Genomic DNA, 24,140 nt, shown 5'->3' on the forward strand with positions numbered 1-24,140 from the left:
TACCAGAAAAGCAAAATTCTTTACGCACTATTAAAGCAGAATAGCCGAATGTGCAAAAGAATGATGGGCTGCTCGTGGAAAATTCAGGGTGTGAGCCCAACAGAAAATGTGTTGATGTATTTATTATTACATTTATGTCCCACCTTTCCTCCACAGGTGTTTTTTCACATCTCCACTTTGTCCTCACGACAACCATGTGAGGTGGGGTTAAGCTGAGAGACAGTGACTGGCCCATGGCCATCAAGTGAGCTTCATGGCTAAATCAGGATTTGAACCCTGGTTTTCTAGGTCCTAGTTCAATGCTCTAATCATCACACCACCTAGCCAGCATTTGAAACGGTTGTTCATTCCTCCATATTAGTACATGAAAGGCCTTGCTTTGCTATGGAGATTTTGTAAACAGTTAGAGCCCCCTCCAGTGTAATTAATGCCGCACACATGCAGTCATGCCCAATAATTTGGTTAGCTTACTGCTCTAAATATCTGTTCTTTTGAGGGCCTTAGTCTAGTCCAGCTTTGGATAACTTGAAATAGGAGCAATGCTGATACTGACAGTATATATGATAAGGAAGTTTATCACATTCCCTTTTGATGTTCAGTTGGTCTGGTGTCTGTTTTTCACAAGTGATAATTAAACCTGATTTGTGGGTGACAAAAAGGCCAGAGGCACCATTGTTGGAGCTGAAGTGCCTGGTCCTTTATTGATTTGTGTGTTAAAGTTGATGGCTGTTGCAATGAAACTGAAGTGTAGTCACCGCTCTGAGTTTTACCCCCTGTAGCTGCATGGCTCTAGGGAAAAGATTTAGATGTTCATTTGTATCCATAGGACTACAAGTGACAGACTCCTGCAATATTAGCTACTCTACAGGTTAAATGCATAAGCAAACTGCAAAGTTGCAGACACCATATTCATCTATGACTATTCATTTTACAGCTGTGTGACAGGAAGCTATGATGCAGCTGTGTACACACTCCCATTTACTCTGCATCTAGTGTGCTGCCGCTGCAGGTTTGGGAAATGGTATACAGTTGCAGATGTTAGCTGTATCTGTCTTGTTATTTCTTATTAAACCTGGTTTGTGTTTCCTCAGTAACAGGAAAGGGCTGTGAGCACTTAGAAAAGGATGCTGTGATTACTAAGACCCAGCATGGGTCCCTCAAAAACAAGTCATGCCAGACAAATCTCATTGTTTTCTTTGTTTTTTGATAGAGTTACAGGCTTGATGGATTAGGGGAATGCTGTGGACATAGTATATCTTGATTTCAGTAAGGTTTTTGACAAAGTCCCTCATGATACTCTTCTGGAGAAGCTGGAACAATGTAGACTGGATGAGGTAACTGTCAGGTGGATTTGTAGTTGGTTGGCTGACTAAACCCACAGAGTACTTGCTAATGGTTCTTTGTCATCCTGGAGAAAAGTGGGGTGCAGCATACTGCTGCAGAGTTCTGTCTTGGGTCCAGGGTTGTTAAACATTGTTATAAATGACGAGGATGAAAGTATTGAGGGGATGCTAATCAAATTTGCAGATGACATGAAACTGGGAGGTGTACCCATGCCACTAAAGACAGAATTGGGATTCAATATGACCTTAACGTATTGGAGAACTGGCTATAAACCAGCAAAATGAATTTCGATAGGGGCAAATGTAAGGTTCTGCACTTAGGCATGAAGAACCAGCTGTATAAATATAAGATGGGGAACATCCGGATTGTCAGTTGTACATGTGAAAAGGATCTGGGGGTCTTATAGACTATAAGCTTAACATAAACCAACAATGTGGCATTAACAGAAGCCTTGTACTCTGGTGCTCTGGTCCATGGGGTCACGAAGAGTCGGACACGACTAAACAACTAAACAACAAGAAGTACCCCAATCAAGGGAAGCAATAATTCTGCTCTAATTCTGTCTTGGTCAGACCACACCTGGAGTACTGTGTCCAGTTCTCTGCACTACAATTTAAAAAGGATATTGACAATATGGAAGGTGTGAAGAGGAGGGCAAACAAGATGATCAAGGGTCTGGAAACCCATCCTTATGAGCAACGGTTGAGGGAGCTGGGTATGTTTAGCCTGGAAAAGAGGAGACTGAGAGGAGATATGATAGCCATCTTCAGATATCTAAAGGGCTGTCACATGGAGAATGGAGCTAGCTTATTTTCTCCTGCTCTGGAGGGTAGGACCTGAATCAATGATTCAAGTTACAAGAAAGGAGATTCCAAATAAACAACAGTAAGAACTTTCTGACAGTAAGTGCTATTTGACAGAGACTTCCATGAGAGGTGGTGGACTCTCCTTCCTTGAAGGCTTTTATGCAGGGGTTAGATGGCCATCTCTCATGTATGACCCAGTTGAGATTCCTGCATTGTGGTCCCTTCCAACTCTACAGTTTTATGAGTCTATAATTCTATGAAACATTGAAGTTTGGTGAATTTCCCTCTAATCCAGCTTCCATCTGTATGAGTACACAGCCACTGTCCTTGAAGGTTATGGGGTTAGCCCACTGCATTAAGAAATGGGAGTTTTTGTGCCTTTATGCATTCTGAAGTTTGGGGTGAAGATTGTGCAATCTAATACTAAACTGTGACACATTAAATCTGCAGTATAAACACCAGTGTGACAGATGAAGCTTCCACCCTCCCAACCACCATAGCCATCCCCTCTTGAGTAGGAGGTGATGAAGATAGCAATTCTCAAGCATCATAAGCACATATTGCCGTTCTACAGTGTCGTGATGACAGTGGAGGCATTCTTAGATCTATTTTGGAATGTTTTCCTTGGCGAGTCTTGGCATTTGGCTCCAAAGAATTTGGAAAGGGTTTATTTTTGGGGAGCAACGTCTTGATTCTAAATAGGTATTTGCAAAGCTCGTAACAGTTCTGGAAGTCCTGTCCCTGTTAATTACAAAAACAAGAGCAACCCACTCCTTCCTGCCTATTTTGTAATGTTCTTGTGCTTCATTGGTCTTGGTTTCAATTGTGCTTTCTCCCTCCCTCCTGGTCTTACCTAACAGGGTTATTATGGAGAGCCAGTGATTCACAAAAGAAGGATAACAATATATGCCAGGTTGAGAGGAAGAAGAATAGCTCATTTTCTTTCTGGTTTTAGTTTCCTTTTGCCAAACAAAAACCTCTCCGGAGTTCACTTGGATTTATCAAAATAATGTGCAGCCACCTGATATCATGAAAGCAGTCTCACTATATGCAGAAGATAACTGAAAAAAATATCCAATTCCCAGGAAGGACAAATAGATAAGAAGCTAAGAAGAGTTTGCTGGATCAGGCCAGTGGCCCATCTAGTCCAGCATCCTGTTCTCACAGTGGCTACACGGATATCTGTGGGATCCCTGCTGCCACATCCACTACCTCCTCACCAAACCCCCAGAATTTTTTTAATAGACTGGTGCCATATTTTAATCCTGGCCCTGGAGGATCAAAATCACACTTGAGTGTGATCTGCTCTTCTTTGGGACTGAACCAATATCTCATAAAGCTTAACATTTGACTTTCAAATTTAACATTTGACTTTCAAACATATTGGTCAATGCACTGATATTCGTTTGGGCATGCGGTTTTATCCTATTTTTGCAGTTATGCTACACACACACACAATATAAATATGGCAAATGGATAAAGCATAAGCCAATGGCACAACCTTCCAAGGGATGGAGGAGGCCTTGAAGAGAATCCCATTGGCACTGACAGCAAGTAATTATGTTGCGATTCCACTGGGGTAGAGAAGGAAAAAGCACACAGTACCCGACTGGACTCAGAATTCAAATACCTTGTCCTGTCAACACAAGGATTTTGGCTTGTACTCCTCACCCAGTTTGCGTGCACCCATTTCCCCCTCCCCAAATCTGCTCCAGATGGTTAGGGAAACTCCCAGAACAGATTTAGGGAGCACTGAAAGGCAGGAGATGGGGAGAGCATTATGTTGTGCAAACAAAAATCCTTGCCTTAGCACTATGCTGGATTCAGCATCCAGAGAATCCCAGATTTTTTGTTTTGGTTTTCATCTTCTTCACCTTCTTCAAGTTTCTAGCCCTCATGGCTTTGAATGTATGTTTGAACAAATGTAGGAGGTGTTTACTGAAAGTCAGAAGTTTTGCTGAACAGGATTTCCAAAGGATGGAGGCCATGCTTTCTGTTCAGCATAGCTCTTCACGCATCTCCTGAATTATGCAATATAGCAAAATTTGAAAATAAAAATTATTTTGGCAAGAATTATACAAATTACCTTTCTTTGTATCATTTACCTAGTATACATCTTTATGTTGCATATTATATTATATACAGTATAATAATTTCATACATTATAATAATTGCTATATTATATATAGTATATTAATGATTCATTATTTATGTGTTTGTTTTTCTTTGTGAACAGGATGAACAATTAACATTACCCTCTTTTCTTCTCAGTCACAGGGCAGTGTGTACTTTGTCATAACTTTTTTTTGAAACTTTATCTGCCCAGGCAACCTAAACCTGTACACACATAGAAATTCTGAAATGTATAATTTTTATGCAGTTCAGCCTTTCGGGGTGCAGAATTTACGTTCCTTAGGCAGTTCCCTCCCCCCAAAAAGTACTGTATTATTGCAAAGTACACACAGTCCTGGTAACAAGAAGAAAGATGATGTTAATGGTGTGTGTTTATTTTCCCTTTGTGAAAACATGAACAGTTACCATCCAAAGGATGTGCAAAAATGTGCATTGTAAGACAGAGTAAGGAAATTATTGTTAACTAGGGCTAAGCTAGATTCCATCTATGCCAATAGCATCTCAAGCTTCCTTCCCAGTACATTTCCGAGCACAATTCAAAGTGTTGGTGCTGACCTTTAAAGCCCTCAACGGCCTCAGCCCAGTATACCTGAAGGAACGTCTCCACGCCCATCGTTCAGCCTGGACACTGAAGTCCAGCTCCAACGGCCTTCTGGCGGTTCCCTCACTGCGAGAAGTGAGGTTACAGGGAGCCAGGCAGAGGGCCTTCTCGGTAGTTTCTGTTCAGCATAGCTGAACACCCTGTGGAACGCCCTCCCATCAGATGTCAAGGAAATAAACAACTATCTGACTTTTAGAAGACATCCGAAGGCAGCCCTGTTTAGGGAAGTTTTTAATGTTTGATGTTTTGTTGTATTTTTAATATTTTGTTGGAAACTGCCCAGAGTGGCTGGGGAAACTCAGCCAGATGGGTGGGGTATTATTATTATTAACAACAACAATAACAACAACTTTTTGATAGGAAACACCAGCTGATATTGCATTCTTACCGCCCTTTGCATATGACAGCATTTCCCAAATGACATGCACAGCCCCCGTTAAAACTGGAGACACACTTCGGTCTTGGATCAAAAAGGTTTGCTTTTAGAATACATAAGAATAAAAATTACCCACCCTTTAGGGATGAGGGAGTTTTGGGCCTCTAGGTGTTCTAGGTTCCCATCATCCCTTGCTATTGACCCATGAGGATTAACTCTGAATAACCCAATCACACTTATTGCAAGAGATGTCTCTGAATGTTCTTCCCCCAGCAGAGGCTGTGTGGAAATCTCCCAGTTAAACACTGAGAGAAAAAGCCATCTGATAGCTGTTCCAACAGAAGAACAGAGTACCTCACTGTGCGTTAGCAGTTTCTCCCATGCATTGTTTGGGAATGACCACCCTGTGGCAAGAAGCTGAGATTACCAGGAGTCTTTGTCGGTGAATGGGGAGGGGCAGTTGCACACAGAAGGTTGATTCCCCCCAGCAGAGCTTGGTGGCACCAGCCATCTCTTCCTTTGTGCTGGAGGAGGGGGTTGGAAAGGCCTTTGTCGCCTGAAAGTGTAATCCCCTCTCACTGTGAGCAGATGGCCCCTGCTAGGCTTACTGGCATACAGTCTGAGCTGCATCATGTCACTTTCTTATTTATACGAAGGGGGGGGGAGAAGCAGGGGCAGGGAGGTCATTCAGTTACCCCCTATTTCCCACATTATGCTGGGCCAAACTGCTGCAGAACTGGGTCACACCAAGACACACAGGATACAACATCCCAGCATGCTTGCTTTGCTCAGTAGTGAGTACCTCCTCAAGTCCCACTGCAATTTTTTTCTCCCCTGGTCACATTTCCTACTTTTCTGTCAGTTCCCAAAGCAAGTAAGGCTTGCCAACTCCCCGCTGAGATATTACTGAGATATTCAAGGGAGAGCTGGCATAATGTAATTGTTGTGGCAGCAATTCTGTGCACGCTTAATAATTTTCAAGTGAGATCTCCAAGAATATGTTGTAGTGTGGGGAGCTTCTGTTCCGTGTTCAAGTCAGCCAGTGATATCTGCCTCTCCTCACCCCTTGCCCCACTGGGATATTCTGTTCCATTCCAGTCTCCCTCTCCAACCCCAATGCTTGCACGATAGACCAGGGTGCCACCACTGAGAAGACCCTTGCTCCATTGACCACCCACCTTTCTGGAGGTGGCAAGGGCACCCAAAGCAAAGCCTTACTTGGTGGTTTCAATACATGGGGAGGTTATTATACATTAGGGAGCATGGCTGCTCTGAAGATGGCTAGGAACAGTGGCTTAGAACTGTGGCTTAGAAACAGTGCCTATAATCGCCAATCATTATTCTTGCTTTAAAAGCTTTGGTTAATAAAATCAATAGAACTACTAGCCTTCTGTGTGTTTATAGAAGGGCTTTAAAGATGGGTCAGAGTGGTGCAGATTCTGTTCACAGTTCAGTCATTTAGGAGGATGTTGTGAAAAAAGAGCTGGTGAAATTTCAGGGCTATGTTGCTGGACATTTCATGATGTAATCCTGTGAACTTCTGCTATGGGCATCTGCCATCATATTTACTACCCTGAAAGTCAGCTTGGATTATTGATGGCTTTTAGTGCCTTTTCTGTGAAGGGTATTAGCCACAAAGGTAAGAAACAGGGAAAGAATTTATTAGTAGTGCACCTTTCATGGACTTACACCAAACATTGGGCACAAGTCTTTAGCAAGGATAGCTCATTAGGTAGAGCGTGAAACTCTTAAACTCAGGGTTTATGGGTTTGAGCCCCACATAGGGCAAAAGATTCCTAATGAATAAATACAGATGCAAATTTAGAAATAAAGTCTATAATTTAAATAGAAATTCAGTGCACCTTACCATAGTTGGGGATGGGGGAGATATTTGATTCAGTTCACATTTAAAGCCAAATTTATCAAATTGAGTTTTTGATTCAATTTTGATGGTCTGAGAACTGAAACATAGCCATCCTTTGAAAATTGCATTTATCCGAATTTTGTGATGCAGTTCTTCAACAAGTTTTTTTTTAAAGAATGCCTACATTAGATAAAGGTGTATATAAAAATGAATGTAAATGTGTGAAAATAACATACAAAATGCATTACGTTAGGAGAAATTGCTTGCAAAAAAATGTATACATTAGTTAAAACGGTATACAAAAATGTTTTCATCTGGAGAAATTTGCACTAAAATAACTAAGAATTTTCATGAGGATTTTTAAGAAAACAAACAAAATTTTTAAATTGCTGCAGAAACATGGAGAACCAAGTTTAACCCTGAGGAACTGAGAGGATGGCAATGGTCGGATTCTTCCACCCTTAACCATAATGGAGAAGGCTTTGTGAACAGGTGATTTGTATACCAGCAGCTCAAGAGCTGTTGATGGGCAGCGTCAGGGCCCCTGCTCTCCCTCCTTACAGTTCTGTTTCTTTAAACCACACTTGGACTAAACAGCCCTTTGGAGGACACCTTCAAATAGAGGACCCCCCTCTGTAAGGTAGGACATGCGGGCTCTCTCTCTCTGAATCATGCCCACAGCATGTGGCTATTCTGGTGGTTCTGAGTCAGTGAAATCTGGGCCTCTGTATTCTGTTTATCGAGCAGTTCAACGAGGCTAATCGTTTCTTACTTCATCACACCCCCTACCAGGTGCCTAGTTCTATAACTGAAGTTACCCCCGCGGTGTTATGCCTTGCAGTGTTGGTGTCTCACCCACTGTATAAATGAGTTAATCAGATAACTAGATCAAATAACATACATTCATACTAATCTGATCTCACCCATGAAATTCAAGAGGTCCTGCAGATTTTCACTCTGGCTGGTATAAAACAAAACAATGGCCTGCGTGGTCAGAAACAGAAATTTTGTTCATTTCATTTTCTGCAGAACATTTTTTTTTTAGCTCAATTGATTTATATAAACTCACTGATAATTCAAATATTGTGGCTGTGTAAAAAGGTATATAATGAAAGGTTTCCAAACACAGATAGTATGGTCAGATGCACACTGTATATTTAAATCAAATGTAAAGCACATTTATGGCACTTGGGCTTCTCCCACACTAACTTTGAACAGATAGAAGATAAGGCAGTGTGGGCCACACAACTTGATTTTCCACTAGGAAGACTGCATGATGTAGAAATGTGTTTGGTCCATGTAGCCTTTCCGAATTGTGGATTGCGCTGTGGGAGGTGAAGAAAGAGCTGAAAGATGATGCTGAGATTCGTGGTGGGTTGGGAGGAGAGATGACAGTGGCCTCTCCAGTTTCAACCGATGCAACTCCTTTTGCCCCCTGAGGAGCTCTTGAAAAAGTATTTGAATAAGTAGATGCTAGGCTCTTTGGTTTCAACAAAGGAAGTGTCAGAATATTCCAAAAGAGGATTATTCAGGGATGGAATCTTGTTTACCCAGAGTGCACAATGCACAGACAACACATCCATTGCAAAAGGCATGGGGGCATGTCTTGGTTTCAATGGTCTTTTCTTTTTCCAAACCTGATTAGGGAGGTTTGTGATATCATGCAAAATCATTTTGTGTGCACACCGCATTATTTGATAATTAAGACCAATCCAGGGACAAGGAAAAGTTGAGGTGTGCAACAAATAATGCATAGGCAGGAAAAAGAATGCGTACTGAGCATCAGGATCTTTGCAAGAGAGTGAAATACCCCCCCCCAAAGTTAGGATATAACCCATATAATTTGTAAAACTGGAATCCTATATATATCAAAGGTAGAGAACTTCAGGCCACATGCACACCAAACTGGATGGGTCAGTTTTGATCCAGCAACATCTCTGACAGCTAGTGACACTAGTGAAGCCCAAGAGAGTAACAAGTGGCTTCATGATATAAAGCAAACCTCCAACAAATTGGCATCCTTCCTCCAGAAGCTTTGGATTACCACCCCCATCAGTCCCAGGAAGCATGGACAGTGGTCTGGCGTGATGGTGTTGTGGTCCAAAAGTTCTTGGAGGGTACCAGGTAGGGGAAGACTGACAGAAAGCCAATTCTTCCATCTCTCATGATCAGGCAGCCTCTCATTACTTTGCAGAGATTACATTTTCCCCAGATGTACATCCCACCCCCCCCCCTTAAAGATCCTTTCCCTTCTTGCTTCTGTGATACAGGCAATGGCAAGATACAGGCAATGTCTTATCATGGGCAGACCTGCCAGCCGGAAGCCCCTCAAATATTCCCTGTGCTCTCTGGATGAACTGCTGTCTCCCCGACCCCCACCTCCTGTGTATTTTCCATCTGCATTGCTCACATTTCCTGTTCTCAGCTGTCTCAGTTCTTTGCAACATGAACATACACTCCCCTCCCACTCCCTCCCCCGGCCCCACACAATCCTCTTTCCAATGTCACTAATGTGACTGAATTTCAGGATGGATTTGCTGATTGGTTGAAAGGCAGAAAATCCATCATTGTCCCCCCTAAGAGCACAGCTGAGCTTGTTTGTGAAGGACTCTGCTCAAGGCTGGAGCCGAGTGGGCTTTGAATGGAGCCTGGAGCATTCAGGAACGAAGTGCAGGGCTCACATTAGATCTCAGCATTTGTGCTAACAGCATCTTGCCAGCACCACCATTATTTTTTTAAAGTCCCCTTCTGGTTTTCACATAGTTCTATCAGTAATTCTGTTGCAAGGTGGAATACAGACAGAAAACGCAGTACTACAATGAGAATTATAAAAAGATCAGTTTCATTCATTCATTCATTCATTCATTCATTCATTGCATTTATATCCTATCTTTTTCTCCAAGGAGCTCAAGGTGCCATACATGCCCCTGCCCCTCCTGATTTAATTCTTACAACAATCCTGTGAGGTGGATTAGGCTGAGAGGCAGTGACTAGTTCAAGGTCACCCAGTGAGCTTCATGGCTGAGTGGGGATCTTAACTCTGGTTTCCCCGGGCCTAATCCAGCACTCTAACCACTGGACCACACTGGCTCTTATATCAGTAAGAACCAGTTGGCAAAGACTCTCAGGTGTGATATCTACTTTATTTAAATGTTGCTTAACATTCACCCTGATGGAAAGTTCTGGTGGACTCAAAAGCTTGCTTGTCATTTTGCAGCATTTTGGTTGGTCATAATAAAGTGGCTTTAAACATTTTAAACACCACAACTTAATCCTTAGCCATTTGTGCAAATGTAATCTATCCCTTCCTCTGCTTAGTTTATTTGATGGGTTCTCTGGCGGGGGGGGGGCTTATTTATTCAGCATGCAAGAGACTGGCAGATATTAACAGCAGCAGCACTGCTGTGAAATAAGTGGTGGGCTTCATCCCTGCCTGTCCCTGCTCCACGTCACCAGAGCTGCTATCTTAGCTTAGTGACAGATAAGACACTGTTGCTTACCAGAAGGAAAAGGGAGAGAGAACGAGGTGGTGAGGATGTCAGCATGGTGTAAACACACCAGCAGTGCCACTAGATTGTCTCCGCCAGTGCATTTACACTGTGCTGACCTCCTCACTGCCTTCCCCTCCTCATCCTGAAAGATGAAGTGACCCACCTGCTGGGAAGCTGGAATAGCAGCTCTGCTCTACCCCATGAGCCACTTCCAGTGGGATCTACTTTCTTTCTAATTAGACCCCCAAGATTCACTGAGAGAGTGCCTGGTGCAAAAGACATACATTAAATAATTCTGAGTCCAGGACTTTGTTTTGAGTACTGGAACCGAAGAGAGCTCACAGTCCTTCCACCCAAACACCCATTGCAGTTTACCCCCAATCTTTCTTCATTTCAAGTAGTATAATTTCAGGTGGAGAGGGATGATTCTGTTGCTGTTGTTGTCAAACAATTCATTCCTTGCACATCTACTGCAAATGATTAGAGATTGACCAGCAGGTCCCAATGTAACAGAAGTTCACCACTGCAAAAGGCAATGAGCTCAAGCAAATTCCATTGAAATAAGTCAGACACATTTCTAAGGAAACAAATACAGTCCCAGCTATATGCTGTGTATGAATGCCAACTTACTTGTCTCACAGACCTCTGAGATAAACTACCCTACCAGGCTTCTCCTGTGCTGCCTGCCATGCCTACAGGATCCATCCATTGGTGCCAAGTTGTATATGTGTTTGCTGCCATCATAATGGCTTCCACTGCAGCTCCCTGCCTAGGTAATTGCAGCAAGCCATCACTGTCATGTGTAGGCCCCAAAAGGCATTGAATTAAAGGCTCTGGATAGGAAAGGGGTCATTATGAAGGAGGAAGGAGCAACCATCTGCCTTTGAGCCAAATCATAGTCCTTTGCAAATCCAATTGGACAGAATCAGTGGGATGTGGCGAGATAACTTCTATAGTTAGGCAGAGGGGATGGAGGAAAACCAGGAGAAAAAGGCATCAATTCAATAAGATGTGGGGCAAGTATAAACCTATTTGGAAAGCTGTCAGGATGTATTGACACTTCTGGCTGGGAAATCACATTCCACCAGCTGTGTTTTCCCTGGATTGACGTTTGCTCTGATTTAGCACTAAAGAGCGGGGGGTTTTCCTGGGGAAAGAGTGGGGTAAGGACAAGGGTAAAACTAGTGCCTCTGAACTTCATTTGCTGGGGAACATGAGTGTGGAGAGTGCTGATGTGTTCAGGTGCTGTTTGTGGGCTTCCAATATGTATCTGGTTGGCTGCTGTGAGAACAGGACACTGAGCTATATGGGTCTTTGGCCTGATCCAACAGAGCATTTATGCTCTTTGATATGCAGGGAAAGGAACCGTATAGCATAATGGAGTAAGTAGGTTCATCTCTGAAGTCCCTAATTGAAAGCTTTCCTGGGCACATAAGAAGGCCTTAAGGCTAGCCTCCATGGGCAACAGAGTTGGGGATAAATAATGTGATATAGTAGGGTTCTGAATTCAAATCACTGCCCGGCCACTCGCTCTCTTCTAGTCTAACCTACATCACAGGATTGTTGTGGCAACAACATAGGAGCACTTTGTTCCTCCATGAAAATGCTGTTTTCTATGGTCTTGAGACTTCCAGCAGATCCCTCATGGGGTGGTTGCATGTCAGATTGATTTGCTATAGCCCTGCCCACGGGTCTGACCAGACAGCGCTTTGTAATAAGTGGGTGCAGTTATTAGTGATGCATTGTGCTGATTAAATAGGCTGCGCTGGTTAATGGAAGACCTTTGCTGTAGGAACAGATGGAAGCTGAGAAGATAAAGGCAAAGTGATAGGAAGGAATTTCTCTGACAAACAAATCCAAATGTTCCCTCTTCTAAAGGATTATTGGAGATCCGATCCATCACAGTCTAAGATCCCAAAAGAAAAACTGGATCTTGATGTCTCTCCTCTGGTTCTGGATGAACGTGCTGCCAGTTTTCAAATACTTAAAAAGAAAAAATGCTTTTTTGGAAAAAAAAAGTTTTGAAAAATACATTGAATTTGGCAAAGCTCACTGTTGCCATCTAGTGTCACATTTGTATGTTGCGCTTTACAGCACATTTAAAACATTTTATTTGCAGCTGTATAGCTGAGTCCAAGAAAGCAAGCTATTTACCTCATTCACTGAGTTTTGACAAGTTCAGAGCCAGCATAGCACAGGGTTTAAGAATATTGGATAGTATTCCGCAACATGTGCTTGGCATAATAATAGTGTACTGGGCGGTGCATTTATTCTGCTTTATTAACAGTCCTTCTGATGCTTCTTAATGCTACCAGTTATGCTGTCCAGATGGACTATACTGCAGCAAAAGCAAGCCATGAAAACCAGAGCATTTGTTCTTGGGGTGGAGTATGGGTTGTCCTCCTTTAGTTGTGCTATAGCCCCTACAGCAATAATGTGGTGGATTTGAAGAAGCATCACAGAACAAACCAAAGCTAGGCTGAGGGGAGCTGACTGGCCCAAGACCACCCAGTGAGCTTCAAGGCTGAGTGGAGATCTGAACCATAGTCTCCCAGGGCCTAATTCAGCACTCTTAACAGCTACACCACACTGGCTCTCCTATAGCTCGTATGGCTCTCGTACAGCTACGCCCATGGCATCAAGAGCACAAATCCTCATGACTGTGCAATGAAAAGGAAGAGTGAAGGGCATCTTTAGTTACAAGCTGAATTACAGTGTAGCAAGGGAATGGCAGTGTTGTGCCAAATGCTTTAGAGGAATGGTGGGCTTTGGGGAAGGATTTAAAGAAAGGGAAAGAGTATCACAGAGGTGTTCAGGAATGCTATATCATGGGGGCAGCAAGGGAGAAAGTGCAAAGTCTTTGGAGGGAGCAAGAAACCTCCTAAGATGGTGTGGGATGGAAGAGCTGGAGGAACAAAGATCTTAGGCAGGGATATATCTGAATATAAATGAACCATGCCACCTATCTCCCACTGCTGTGGTCAGGGGGACTATGGAAAGGGGCAGTTGTCTGAGCTGTGACAGGCACACACAGAAACTCACACAATGGTGATCTACTTTTCCTTACAGTATTCCTGACTGGTGCTTAGCACATGCAACACAAGGCTTAGGGCAGGGGTCAGCAAAGTTTTTGTGGCTTGGGCTGGTTCATGGTTCCGCAGACGCGGCGGTGGGCCGGAGTGTGCGCGCACGCATGCGCAAACGCCATTTCCGGTGCTCCTTCCGGCATGGAGGAGTTGTGCGGAGCTTCCTGCAGCCAATGGGAAGCCAGCCAGTGTTGCAGAAGGTGGTCCCCACTCTGCTCTGCACTGGTTTAGTGCAGCGCACGGGAGCCGACAGAGCAGGTGGCCGGGGTCCCTGAACAGGTGGTGGGGGTTCATGGGCTGGTTAAATTTTCCCCAAGGGCCACTTGTGGCCCATGGGCCTTAGGTTGCCAACCCCTGGCTTAGGGCCTCCTTCACCCACCTGGTGCCCCCCCCCAGCTAGCTGGGGCTGGTGGGAGTTGGCATCCAAAACATCTGGGTTGGCATAAGAGAAGCCACGCTTGTTTTCTTTGCCTGCATGTGAGGGGAAGTAGGTTAACCGTAATCAAAGCGAACAGGCTACTCCTTGCCTGGGGCACCCTGTAGGGTGAGAGAACTCAACTCAGCCGTCTTGCAAGGTGTTTATTTCTATAGTAAAAGTGAGGAAGGCCCAGCAGGCAGCCCAGTGGGAATGCAGTTGAGAAGGCACTATGTGTAGGAGGCAGAATAAAGAGAAATGGCCGTGATGAATTGGGATGACGGTTCATGCAAGGGTTCCCTTCTCACCCTTCCTCCAGGCCATCTGAGTTCCTCGTGATTCCATCAGTGTTTGGCCTGAATGAATTTTCCCTTTCTTTGGCAGGCCTTTGCACTGAAGCCAAGTGAAGAACCTTATGATTGCACTATCTACGTAACTCAACTCAGATAAGACTCCGCTTAGGAAAACAAGCAGCTCCCGCCCTTGGCAAGGAATCCGTCCATCCAACACTCCCCAACTCGTGCTCCTGCCTCTGCACCAGCTTCCACACGCTCAAGCCAGCGCCTACAAATTCATCCCTGCCTTTCATTCCCAAGTCCACCTCTGAAATAATTCTCCAGCCATGTTCCAGCGCCTCACCAGCCTCTTCTTCAGTGACAGCAGCGCACCTGAGGACCTTGAGGGACCTAAGCCGTTTGTCTCTAAAGAGGAAGAAGAAGATGGGTGGCTCATTATTGATCTTCCAGGTGAGAAATATGAGAGGGAATGATCAGGGTCAACCTAGAACGGGGGCAGGGCACCTCTGGCCCTCCAGATGTTGCTGAACTTCAACTACCATCATCCTTGGCCTTTGGCCATGCTTGCTGGGGCTGATGAGAGTTATAGTTCATCAACATCTAGAGCAGGGTTTCCCCAGCCTTGGGTCTCCAGCTGTTTTGGGACTACAATTCCCATCATCCCTGGCCACTTTGTCCTGCTAGCTAGGGAAGATGGGGGTTGTAGTCCAAAAACAACTGGAGACCCTGATCTAGAGGGCCAGTGGTTCCCTATCCCTGACTTAAGAGCCATAACTCTCAAACTGGAGAATTGAGGAGTTGTGGTTTGTTACTACTAGATAATAGAGCTCCTTCCTGAGGGCTAGCAGCTCAGTTTTCTTCAACGATAAGCAGTTGTTTCTGTGGAAAGAGTAGTGTCAGTGTGTGGAGGATCTGAAGCTCAGTCTGGACAAGATTTGCCTGTGGGGCAGCACTGGCCAGGAAGGGGGTAGAAAGAAGCCACCAGTCCTGAGCAGGAGGTGTGGGGAGCCTCCAGGCCCCTATTCGCAGGCGCCATGAGGGAGCCATGGAAAGAGGTTGTGGCTGGGGTCAGTACCATTTAGGTGTGTGGTTGCTTAGTGGCGAGAGTCCTCTCCAAACAAGTCTGCAAGTCTGTCCCAGCCTTCCTCTTTGCAGCTTACCATTTGTGTTTGCATTTTTCCAATTCTCTCCCACGAAATAATACTGGGTGGTATTCAACTATGTTTTACTCAGAATAGACCCACTGAAATTAATGGGCCAAGCTTAGTCATGTTCATTACTTTAAATGGGTCTACTCTGAGTAAAGCTTAGCTGACTGCTACCCCTAACTTGTACTCTGTCTTCTTCCTTCCCCTGTTTCTTATTGTCTCACACCCACATAGTCTCTGCTTCTTCAAACCTTCAACGATGAGCACTAAAACTAGAACTCAGCTGTAAGCTGAGCTACCCTTGGCTTTGGTAGTGTTTCCCAAAATTCAGATCAGTTTGCAAAAGGCAGTTTAAGAGGTTTCACAAAAGGCAGAACTTTCTAAGTAGTTTTGGTTCTCTAGGTTTTGGAATGAAAGGTGTTACTGTGCCCTCCACGGATCAGGGGATAACTGAAAAATTTCTAAACACACACACACACACACACACACAATGAGAAGGTCATGCGGTTAACTACAGCTGGAGACCGAATTCTGAACTGCATGGACCTTTGCTATGGCCTAGCAAAGTGAATGTATCCTCATTTTGGCTACACTACCTAGGGCGGAAGATGCTTCTGTTCTGCCTGGAAGTCACAGCTACCTGCAGATGCCGGAGTGTCTCACAAACCTGGTTCTGAATAAGGCACTCAGGTGTATAGTGCCACTTTTCAACCAAGCTAGAACTCTTGTAGCTCTATGAGTCAGTTATCTTGCCTGTTGCCTGTCTTTTCCTGCTCCGGTGATGCGGCAGCCCAGCTGCCTGTCCTTCTTCTCCAACTATCCTGGCCTTATTGGTTGCATGATACAGCAGCAAACAAGGGAAGGAAAGCAGGCATCTGGGCAGTTGCTTTTCCCTTGGGCTCATCTTATGCAACAAACACAAAACTCCCTAGCTGGCTATTCCTGACTTATCCTGTTCCCAACTTAGCCTGTATTTCTCTCTCAGTGCTGAGCCCGTTCTATATGCCTAAAATGGAAGCAGAGAGAAAGAATGAGTTAAGGGTTGGCAGCCAAGTGCAGCCAGCAGATTAGCTCTGCCTTTTGCAGGCAGATCCAGGCTCCAGGGTGGATCTCAGCTCGCGAATGAGCTACCTCCTTGCTCATCACAGAACAATTGTGATAGAGGCTATCCTTGCCATTAGGGAGCCTTGGCTTTAGGCTGGCTATAATTTTGCTCTGATCTTGTGTTCAGGATTCAGTTGTGCCATTGTTCCTACTCCATACTCTAATTCCCAATCCTGGCAATAGCAGCACTTGCAAGAGCTTCATACATCAAATGCCCTGTTCTTCCAATGAATGGGCTGGCACCAATGAACGAATGCACCAGGCTGATTTCATAAAATCTGAAAGCATCATGTTGTCTTTCTTGAAGTCAAACTACAGTCAGCATTTTTATTTTTGAGCATCCGCTTTATGCTTAAAAAGCCACAAGTACTTGTTATTTGGTGATGGAATAGCTGGAGACATTTTTTTCCTAGCAGCTGAAAGTATTTCTCTCTCTCTGTCCTTCCTTCTTTTTGAGTGATGAGGTCTATTTATAAGCATCATCTACCTTGACTGAATGCAGCCTGGCTGTAGTTCTTAATTGATTCCTTAATACAGTGGAACTCTGGTTACCTACTGTCCTCCTTACAAACGCTTCAGGTAATGAGCTCCGCTAACCTGGAAGTAGATGCTTCTGGTTGCGAACTTTGCCCCGGGATGCGAGCGGAAGTCACGTGCCTGCAGCACAGCAGAAGCGGGAGGCCCCATTAGTAAAAGCGCGCCCCATGTTAAGAACAGTTTTGGGTTAAGAACGAACCTCTGGAACGAATTAAGTTTGTAACCGGAGGTACCACTGTATACAAACAAAATACACAGAAGTGTCAAAACTTCCAGACATGAAACCTGATTCTAGATCTACAGCATACTAAGTGAAAGTTGATCCATTTGGGCAAATGAAGCACTGCCCCACCAACCCAGTGGCGGAGGAACGGTATGGAGTGCGCATGTGCGGCATTCCGTGCGTGCGCACTCCGTATGGAATGTTGCACATGCACACTCCATATGGGCTGCCGCTTAGATGGTGTCCATATGGGCTGCTGCACGAGCAACATCCAAAACAGACTGCACATGTGCGGTATCCTGTACGGACGCCGCATGAGCGGCACCAATACGGATTGTGCACCAATACGGATTGTGCACCAATACAGATTGTGCACAGCTGAGGGGAGGCAGGGGCCATCTTGTCACCCCTCCCCACTGAGTGGCACACAGGGCGACCCGCCCCCTCCACCCCCTTCCTCCGCCCCTGCACCAACCTCAGTCTGCCCTCAGACAGCCCCACCTGCCTAACTTCTTGCTTACAACCAGTCTAAGGGATAGCAATGCCTGTATCTCCTTCTCCTTAGTCTCAAGTGTTGCCCTTGTAGAATTCAGCAGGAACGAGGATAGGGGTAAAAGTAGAATTATTTGGCGGTGCCTGTTATTGGCTCTGGCTCTCCCTAGCATTTATCTCCCTGCTTTCTGCCCTATCAGCCTTCTTCATGGGCTCCAGCTTTGTGTTGCCAGCTTTTGAATCCATCTCTGTTGCTGTTCCTTTAAAACTGGATTGATCTGGAGCATCTAGCAGGTGATCATGTTTAGCTTTAGCTGCTGGTTTTTGCATAGGTGTCATAGAAAACAGCTTTTTCTGAAAGCAATTCTTTCCAGTACTTCTCTAGGAGAACTTTGTGCTTTCTTTTATTTTTAAAAAGATTGGCTTGATATTGTTGATAACTCACATGACATACCACTTTTAAAGAATCAGTGCTAATTCAAGGTCTCCTTCACCAAATCCAAAGAAGTTTATTCAAAACCTACTCCCAGGTAAGTGTGTTTAAGGCTGCATCCTTCGCTTTGAAGGTCTTCGTAGCTGCCTAGCTGCTAGTTTCTCAGGCAAGTGAAAGCTCCTCCATCTTAGTCACTGATTTTTGCCTTTGCCATTTTGCTGAGCGGAAGTCAGATGACTCAGCACCCAGTGGCAACCAATCTATGACCCTTTTTGCTTGCAAATTTAGCAGAGAGAACCCAAGTAAACTATGCTGTGCGTCGCACAGATCCACCCTTTTCTGTTCCTACTGACAATCCATTGCCATGTGTGTGTGGGGGGGAAACATCCACCAGGCTCATGCTTGTGTTACAGATATTTTTAGATAGCCTAAGAGAGAGCTAAGAATAAAGCTACCTATCAGTTGGAAAGCAAGCCCTGTTTGTTATGTCCTCAAAATGCTTTTTGCCTGGCGTTTGGAGATTGCCTGAGGGTCCCTGCAGACTGAGGTGTTTTGTTTTGTTTTACAGGTGTACTTTCAACATGTCATTGACACAATAATAGTACATTAGTGGTGGATTGACTTGACTATCCGCACATCGCTTTGATTTACCAGTTATTCTGTGATGTTTTCCCCAGTGTTTTCCTGCATTGTAGCCAAATGAAAGGGCGCTCTTGTGTAACAAAAGTGAGACAAAAATTCCCAGGGATTAAACCTGGCAGGTGCTCTCCCACTGGGTCATCCCCCAATGGGTGAATGTTGAGATAAGGGGCAGGAAGAGCATTTCTCTTCTCCTAGTTCACTGCACAGTAATAATGGAACATGTGGGCATAAATCTGACTGTATTCAGTTAGGATTACTCTCTGAGTGGGTTTAACATTCTATCCTTGATAATCTGAAAAGGCCTCGCTCCTTTCTCAAAGCTTTACAGTGATCAGAAACTCAGCTTCTGTTTTTGCTCATCCCACTCCCTCTCTCAGCTTCCACAGCCCAGACTAATAACAAAACAAGGCTGTCCCAAGACATTTGCTCCACACCAAGAAAAACACAATTACCTTGGAAAACCACATCTAGCAATACTGCCGGGCAACAGATGCCGCAACACTGATTTCAGCTTCACTTCCTGTCCTCACCTTTACTGTATGCAGTGCAACTTGTTGCACACAGAGAGGGAACAAAAGAGGCTGGCCGTATTTGAGTGAGAAATACATCCAGTGTATTCATTAGTTGCATGCTTTGAAATACAAAGGTGCCTAGTACAAAGAAGGAAGCCCTGACTAGGAAACTGAAATGTGGCACACAGGAGAAGGTGGAGAAACAGAGAAAGCTAGCCATGATGGCTGAGGTTGATGGGAGTTGGAGTCCCAGCTACATTTGAAGTACCTTAGGTTTCCTTTATCTGATCTTAGAGCCATTGGAGCCAACTCCTAGGCAGGCCCCCACAAAGTTGATGGGCATTCACATTCAAACGGGGTGCGTGCACTGCATCATGTGATTGATTATGTCAGACAGGGCTTACCTGGGCCCCCCACAATATTTTATTCAAGTTGATACCCCTGTCTAAAGCACAGCTTAATTTGAACCAGGGTTTGGCCAAGGACTTATTTCTAAAACCTGGCCTCTGGGAGGAGAAGCAACATGTTGTCATTGCCTTATAACACAAGTTAATGACAGTCAGTCTGTGCACATCAGGGATTAGGAGAGAGAGAGAAAAATTCTGAGGTAGAGGATGCAGCTTCTAGTCTTGACTGGTATTCCGCACTTCTATAAAATAGAAGAAAGGAATTGGGCCGGGCCTGCCATTAGACATAGCGAAGGGGACACCTCAGGCAGTAGATGCTGGGGTGGTGGGCAATGGTGGGCAGGGGTTAGAGGGCAGAGCTTTGTGTGCCACCCCATGCAGCCTGCCCCTAACTAGTCTGTTGCTCTCAGGTGCGGTGAGGGATGATGTCCCATTGCCAGAGTCTTGATGCCGAAATCAGAGCCTTAATTCAAGATCTCTGTGAGCACTTAACCATGGGTGCCATTTTCTCCAACTTCTTAACTGCTATGCTGTACAGTGGTACCTTGGGTTACAGATGCTTCAGGTTACAGACGCTTCAGGTTACAGACGCTTCAGGTTACAGACGCTTCAGGTTACAGACTCTGCTAACCCAGAAATAGTACCTCGGGTTAAGAACTTTGCTTCAGGATGAGAACAGAAATTGCGCCGCCGCGGCACGGCAGCAGCAGGAGGCCCCATTAGCTAAAGTGGTAGCTCTGATTAACAACAGTTTCAGGTTAAGAACAAACCTCCAGAATGAATTAAGATCTTAACCCGAGGTACCACTGTATTATTCCAATTAGCCCATGTTGTTGACAATGATGTTGTTAGCAAAAGATGGCATGATGAGCAGGATTAGTGAGACTGATGGGCACATCAGGAAAATGCTTGAAGGAAAACAGTTTCCTTAATTTATCTAGGTTAGAGGCACATTTTGAAACTTTTAACACAACAACCCCACTCTTTTCTTTTTCCCTTTGTTTCGAAAATCTAAAAATACTTCAGTTCAAGGGGTGGGGGACCTGTGGTCCAGCAGATGCTGTTAGGCTCCAGCTCCTGTCAGTCCCAGGCAGTGCAGTAAATGGTTAGGGATAATGGGAGTTGTAGTCCAGCAACATCTAAAAGGCTGCAGATTCTCCACTCCTGCTTTAATAACACTTAGCATGCTTGTTGGTATTTTGATCTCTGTGTTCATTCAGCTACACACCCTGCCAAGAAGCGATGCTGTTTACATTTTCTTTTCTTTTTTAAGATCCTGCATTCCTCCTGTCAGTCAGGGCTAATTATTGTCACCTTCTTCCTGGTACTGGAATTGCACAAGCCCTAACCAAGGCCCCAGTGAACCTTCCACTGAATTATATCTTTGGTGATGAGCTAATACTGTCTAGATTGAGTAACATCCTATGAGACACAGGGCCAGTTAGCTGGACCAATGAGATGCAGCCGTGTTGCCAAATGTTTGAGAATTCTTGCACATATGCATGAATAAGGGGCATCCATAAGAGGAATGAGACACTTTGCATTCTCATACTGAAATATACAAGATTTTCTCACAACAAGCTACCCCCAACTTGGCAACACTGCAAAACTGTGCGCGTGCACCAGGGTTTTAAAAACGATTAAAACTATTTTTTCCCTACAACATTGTTCAAGTAGCACCCTCACCCCCCAAAAAAAAAGTTTGGACATCCACTCACAGATCTGCCATATGATGTCATTTTGGCTCTCTAACCCATTTTGCAGCCCTCAGGCAGTACCTTCCCACATATCTAATAATAGTGCCAGATCCAGTGTCAGAGGGAATGATACCCAGTGTGGGGAGGCTAACTCAGGTCTGTCACAAACACTTTGCAGGCATGCCTTTTGACATTTTGGTCATATTTTGTGAGATGACCTAGGATAGCCAGAGTAACTCACACTGGCAGAAGAGAGAGAGAGAGAGAGAGAGAGAGAGAGAGAGAGAGAGAGAGAGAGAGAGAGGTCACAGTGCACCAGGAGCTTGTATACGGAAGTCATATCTACCAATACATTCAAAAGACTCCCACCCCCCAAATAATAATAATAATTCATGGGAGTCTTAGTTTGTTAAGGGTGTCAAGATTTATTAGGAGACAACTCAAGGAGCTACAATTCCCAGCACCCTTAACAAACTGGAGCTCCCAGGATTCTTTAAGAGGAAGCCATGCCTGTTAAACTGACATAAGAGTGCTTTAAATGTATGGTATGGTTGTGACCTAACGCCCACTAAAATGAATGTTATTTGCATATTTTGCCATATTTTGAAGAGCAAAAAAGAGGACACATTTGCCGGCTTCTACTTTTAACTATGGATCGCTGTGGCTCTCATTTTACATACCCATGAAAAAGAGGATGTGTCCTGGAAAAAGAGAACATATGGCAACCTTAATTTGCACAGGAGCACACATTAATCTTTGTATGTGATACACATTATCACCAATGTAAACTTTGCTGGATAATGTAAGTTAACACATGGGTCCCTGCTTGGTTTATGTTTCAAGCAGAGGAGGCAATAGAGAAAGGAAGAGGCAAGGGCAACGGGAGATGAATATGTGCAAATATGTTTCTGTGTGCTGATACAAGTTGCATGAATGCAGCGCTTGTGTGAAGGAAATGTCCCACCTTTTCCCCCTGCATGCCCTGCGAAGCATCTCCTAAAGATCAGGGTACCCCCAGGGAAGGCCTGGGATGTGGAGTAGGGGATTAACGTCTGCATGGGGGAATCGGATGCTGGTAGCTTGTGCTTACTGCTCTCCCAACTTGATGGACCTTTATGGTATTCTATTGCTCATCACTGGTCTATGAGCTTCTGCGTGGCTATTTTTTAACGCTGGTTTCCCGTAAGCTAGTGGGAAGTTGCAGAACATGTTCTCCACACTCTCTGAAGGTTGTGCATTTGCAGAACAGGTTACAACAGTCTCCGAGTTACAACATCCAGAGTGTGACACTGCTGCTGTCTTCTTGACTAGGCTGCTGCTTCATATTACAGCCCCTAGTGGTTAGCTAGTTGCCAAGTTTTCCGAGTATGCCGATGTCCCCTTAATTATGACAGCGGGAAGCAATGATTTGTTGTGCCCCTCGTGAACTAGTGAATTCTCTCCATAGTGACTGGCAGTTGCTCTGCGTTCCAACTCTACCGTTTTTGGTACCCAGACGTGCTTTGCTTTTCCTCCTTTACTTGGAGGTTAGAGATAAGTTTTTCTCACTTTCCCATAATCTTCCAAAGTTGGAAGATTTAGGATAGACAAAAGGAAGTCCTGGTGGATAATTGTGCTCACTCAAGTGGATAATATTGGTATTAAAATATGTGTGTGTGTGTGTGTGTGTGTGTGTGTCTATATATGTGTATGTCAGTGGGACTTGGTGGCACATCACTGTGTATAGGGTTGTTGTCTTAATGTCAAATGGAGCATTTCTGTTTTCCCTCTTCCTAGTCACTGTGTTTGGATTTGAATCTGTTGGGATAGATTGGAAAGGGAGATGAACTGGTGAGGTCTTCTCTCCTTCTCCATTAGGGATGCCATCTGTACCAGCCTGCCTGTTTCTTGTACCTTATTGTATTGTTTTGTCATCCATTTCATTCTTCTATTACTTCTTTTCTTTCTTCTTTTGAACTAGTAATTCATTTTAAATATGCATACATTTAAATATATTAGCACCTGTGGGTATGATATGTCTGGTTTCCAACATCTTGGGAGAGCTAGGCACTCTTACTATTTGGCAACGCTCTTTGTAGCTCCACGTTCCTCTGGCGCTTTGATAACCCACCATGGGAGGACTTCCTTGCTTTGCTTGTGGGTCGTCACTCTTGTTGATTCCCCCTCCTTCAACCAGCATGGTGGCTCACACTTTTGCAAGGCTGGACTGTGTGTACAAGCAACCCCAGGCATCTCTTGGGGGCCGCCATGTTTTTAGGGGCATTGACGGGGCAACAGACACTCTGAGAGGAGCACCTCCAGGTTCCCTGCCGTTGTTGCAAAGGATGCTGGGAAACTAATCTCAGATGGGGTGCAGCTGCAGTTGCAAGTGCTGCTGGGGCTCACCGCTTGGGTGGCAAGGCGCAGCTACCTGGGGTGGCAAAACATCTTGAGCCAGCCCTGACTCCTCAGGGAAGGTTTTGGGATGAATTACAAAAATGCCTTTGGGGTGTCATTTGTACTAATAATGCCCCCTTTCTCTTCTCCCTCCCTC

General features: G+C 44.6%; 1 protein-coding gene across 6 annotated transcripts in view; it reads left to right on the forward strand.

Annotated features, from left to right (window-relative positions):
- The window catches only part of TP53INP2 (tumor protein p53 inducible nuclear protein 2), a 52,918-nt gene that overhangs the window by 22,724 nt on the left and 6,054 nt on the right, over positions 1-24,140 (forward strand). For 3 of the 6 annotated variants that reach the window (XM_082226502.1, XM_082226500.1, XM_082226501.1), the window contains exon 2: positions 14,501-14,862. In XM_082226502.1, coding sequence (XP_082082628.1) covers positions 14,739-14,862 — 124 coding nt within the window. In that variant the 5' untranslated portion in view covers positions 14,501-14,738. Of the gene's footprint in view, positions 1-11,397; positions 11,632-14,500; positions 14,863-24,140 lie in introns of those variants that run through there. The other 3 variants (XM_082226503.1, XM_082226504.1, XM_082226499.1) reach the window with 2 other exon arrangements.

The sequence above is a fragment of the Podarcis vaucheri genome (genome assembly GCF_965113315.1).
Source record: "Podarcis vaucheri genome assembly, chromosome: 6".
NCBI classification, from domain to species: domain Eukaryota; kingdom Metazoa; phylum Chordata; class Lepidosauria; order Squamata; family Lacertidae; genus Podarcis; species Podarcis vaucheri.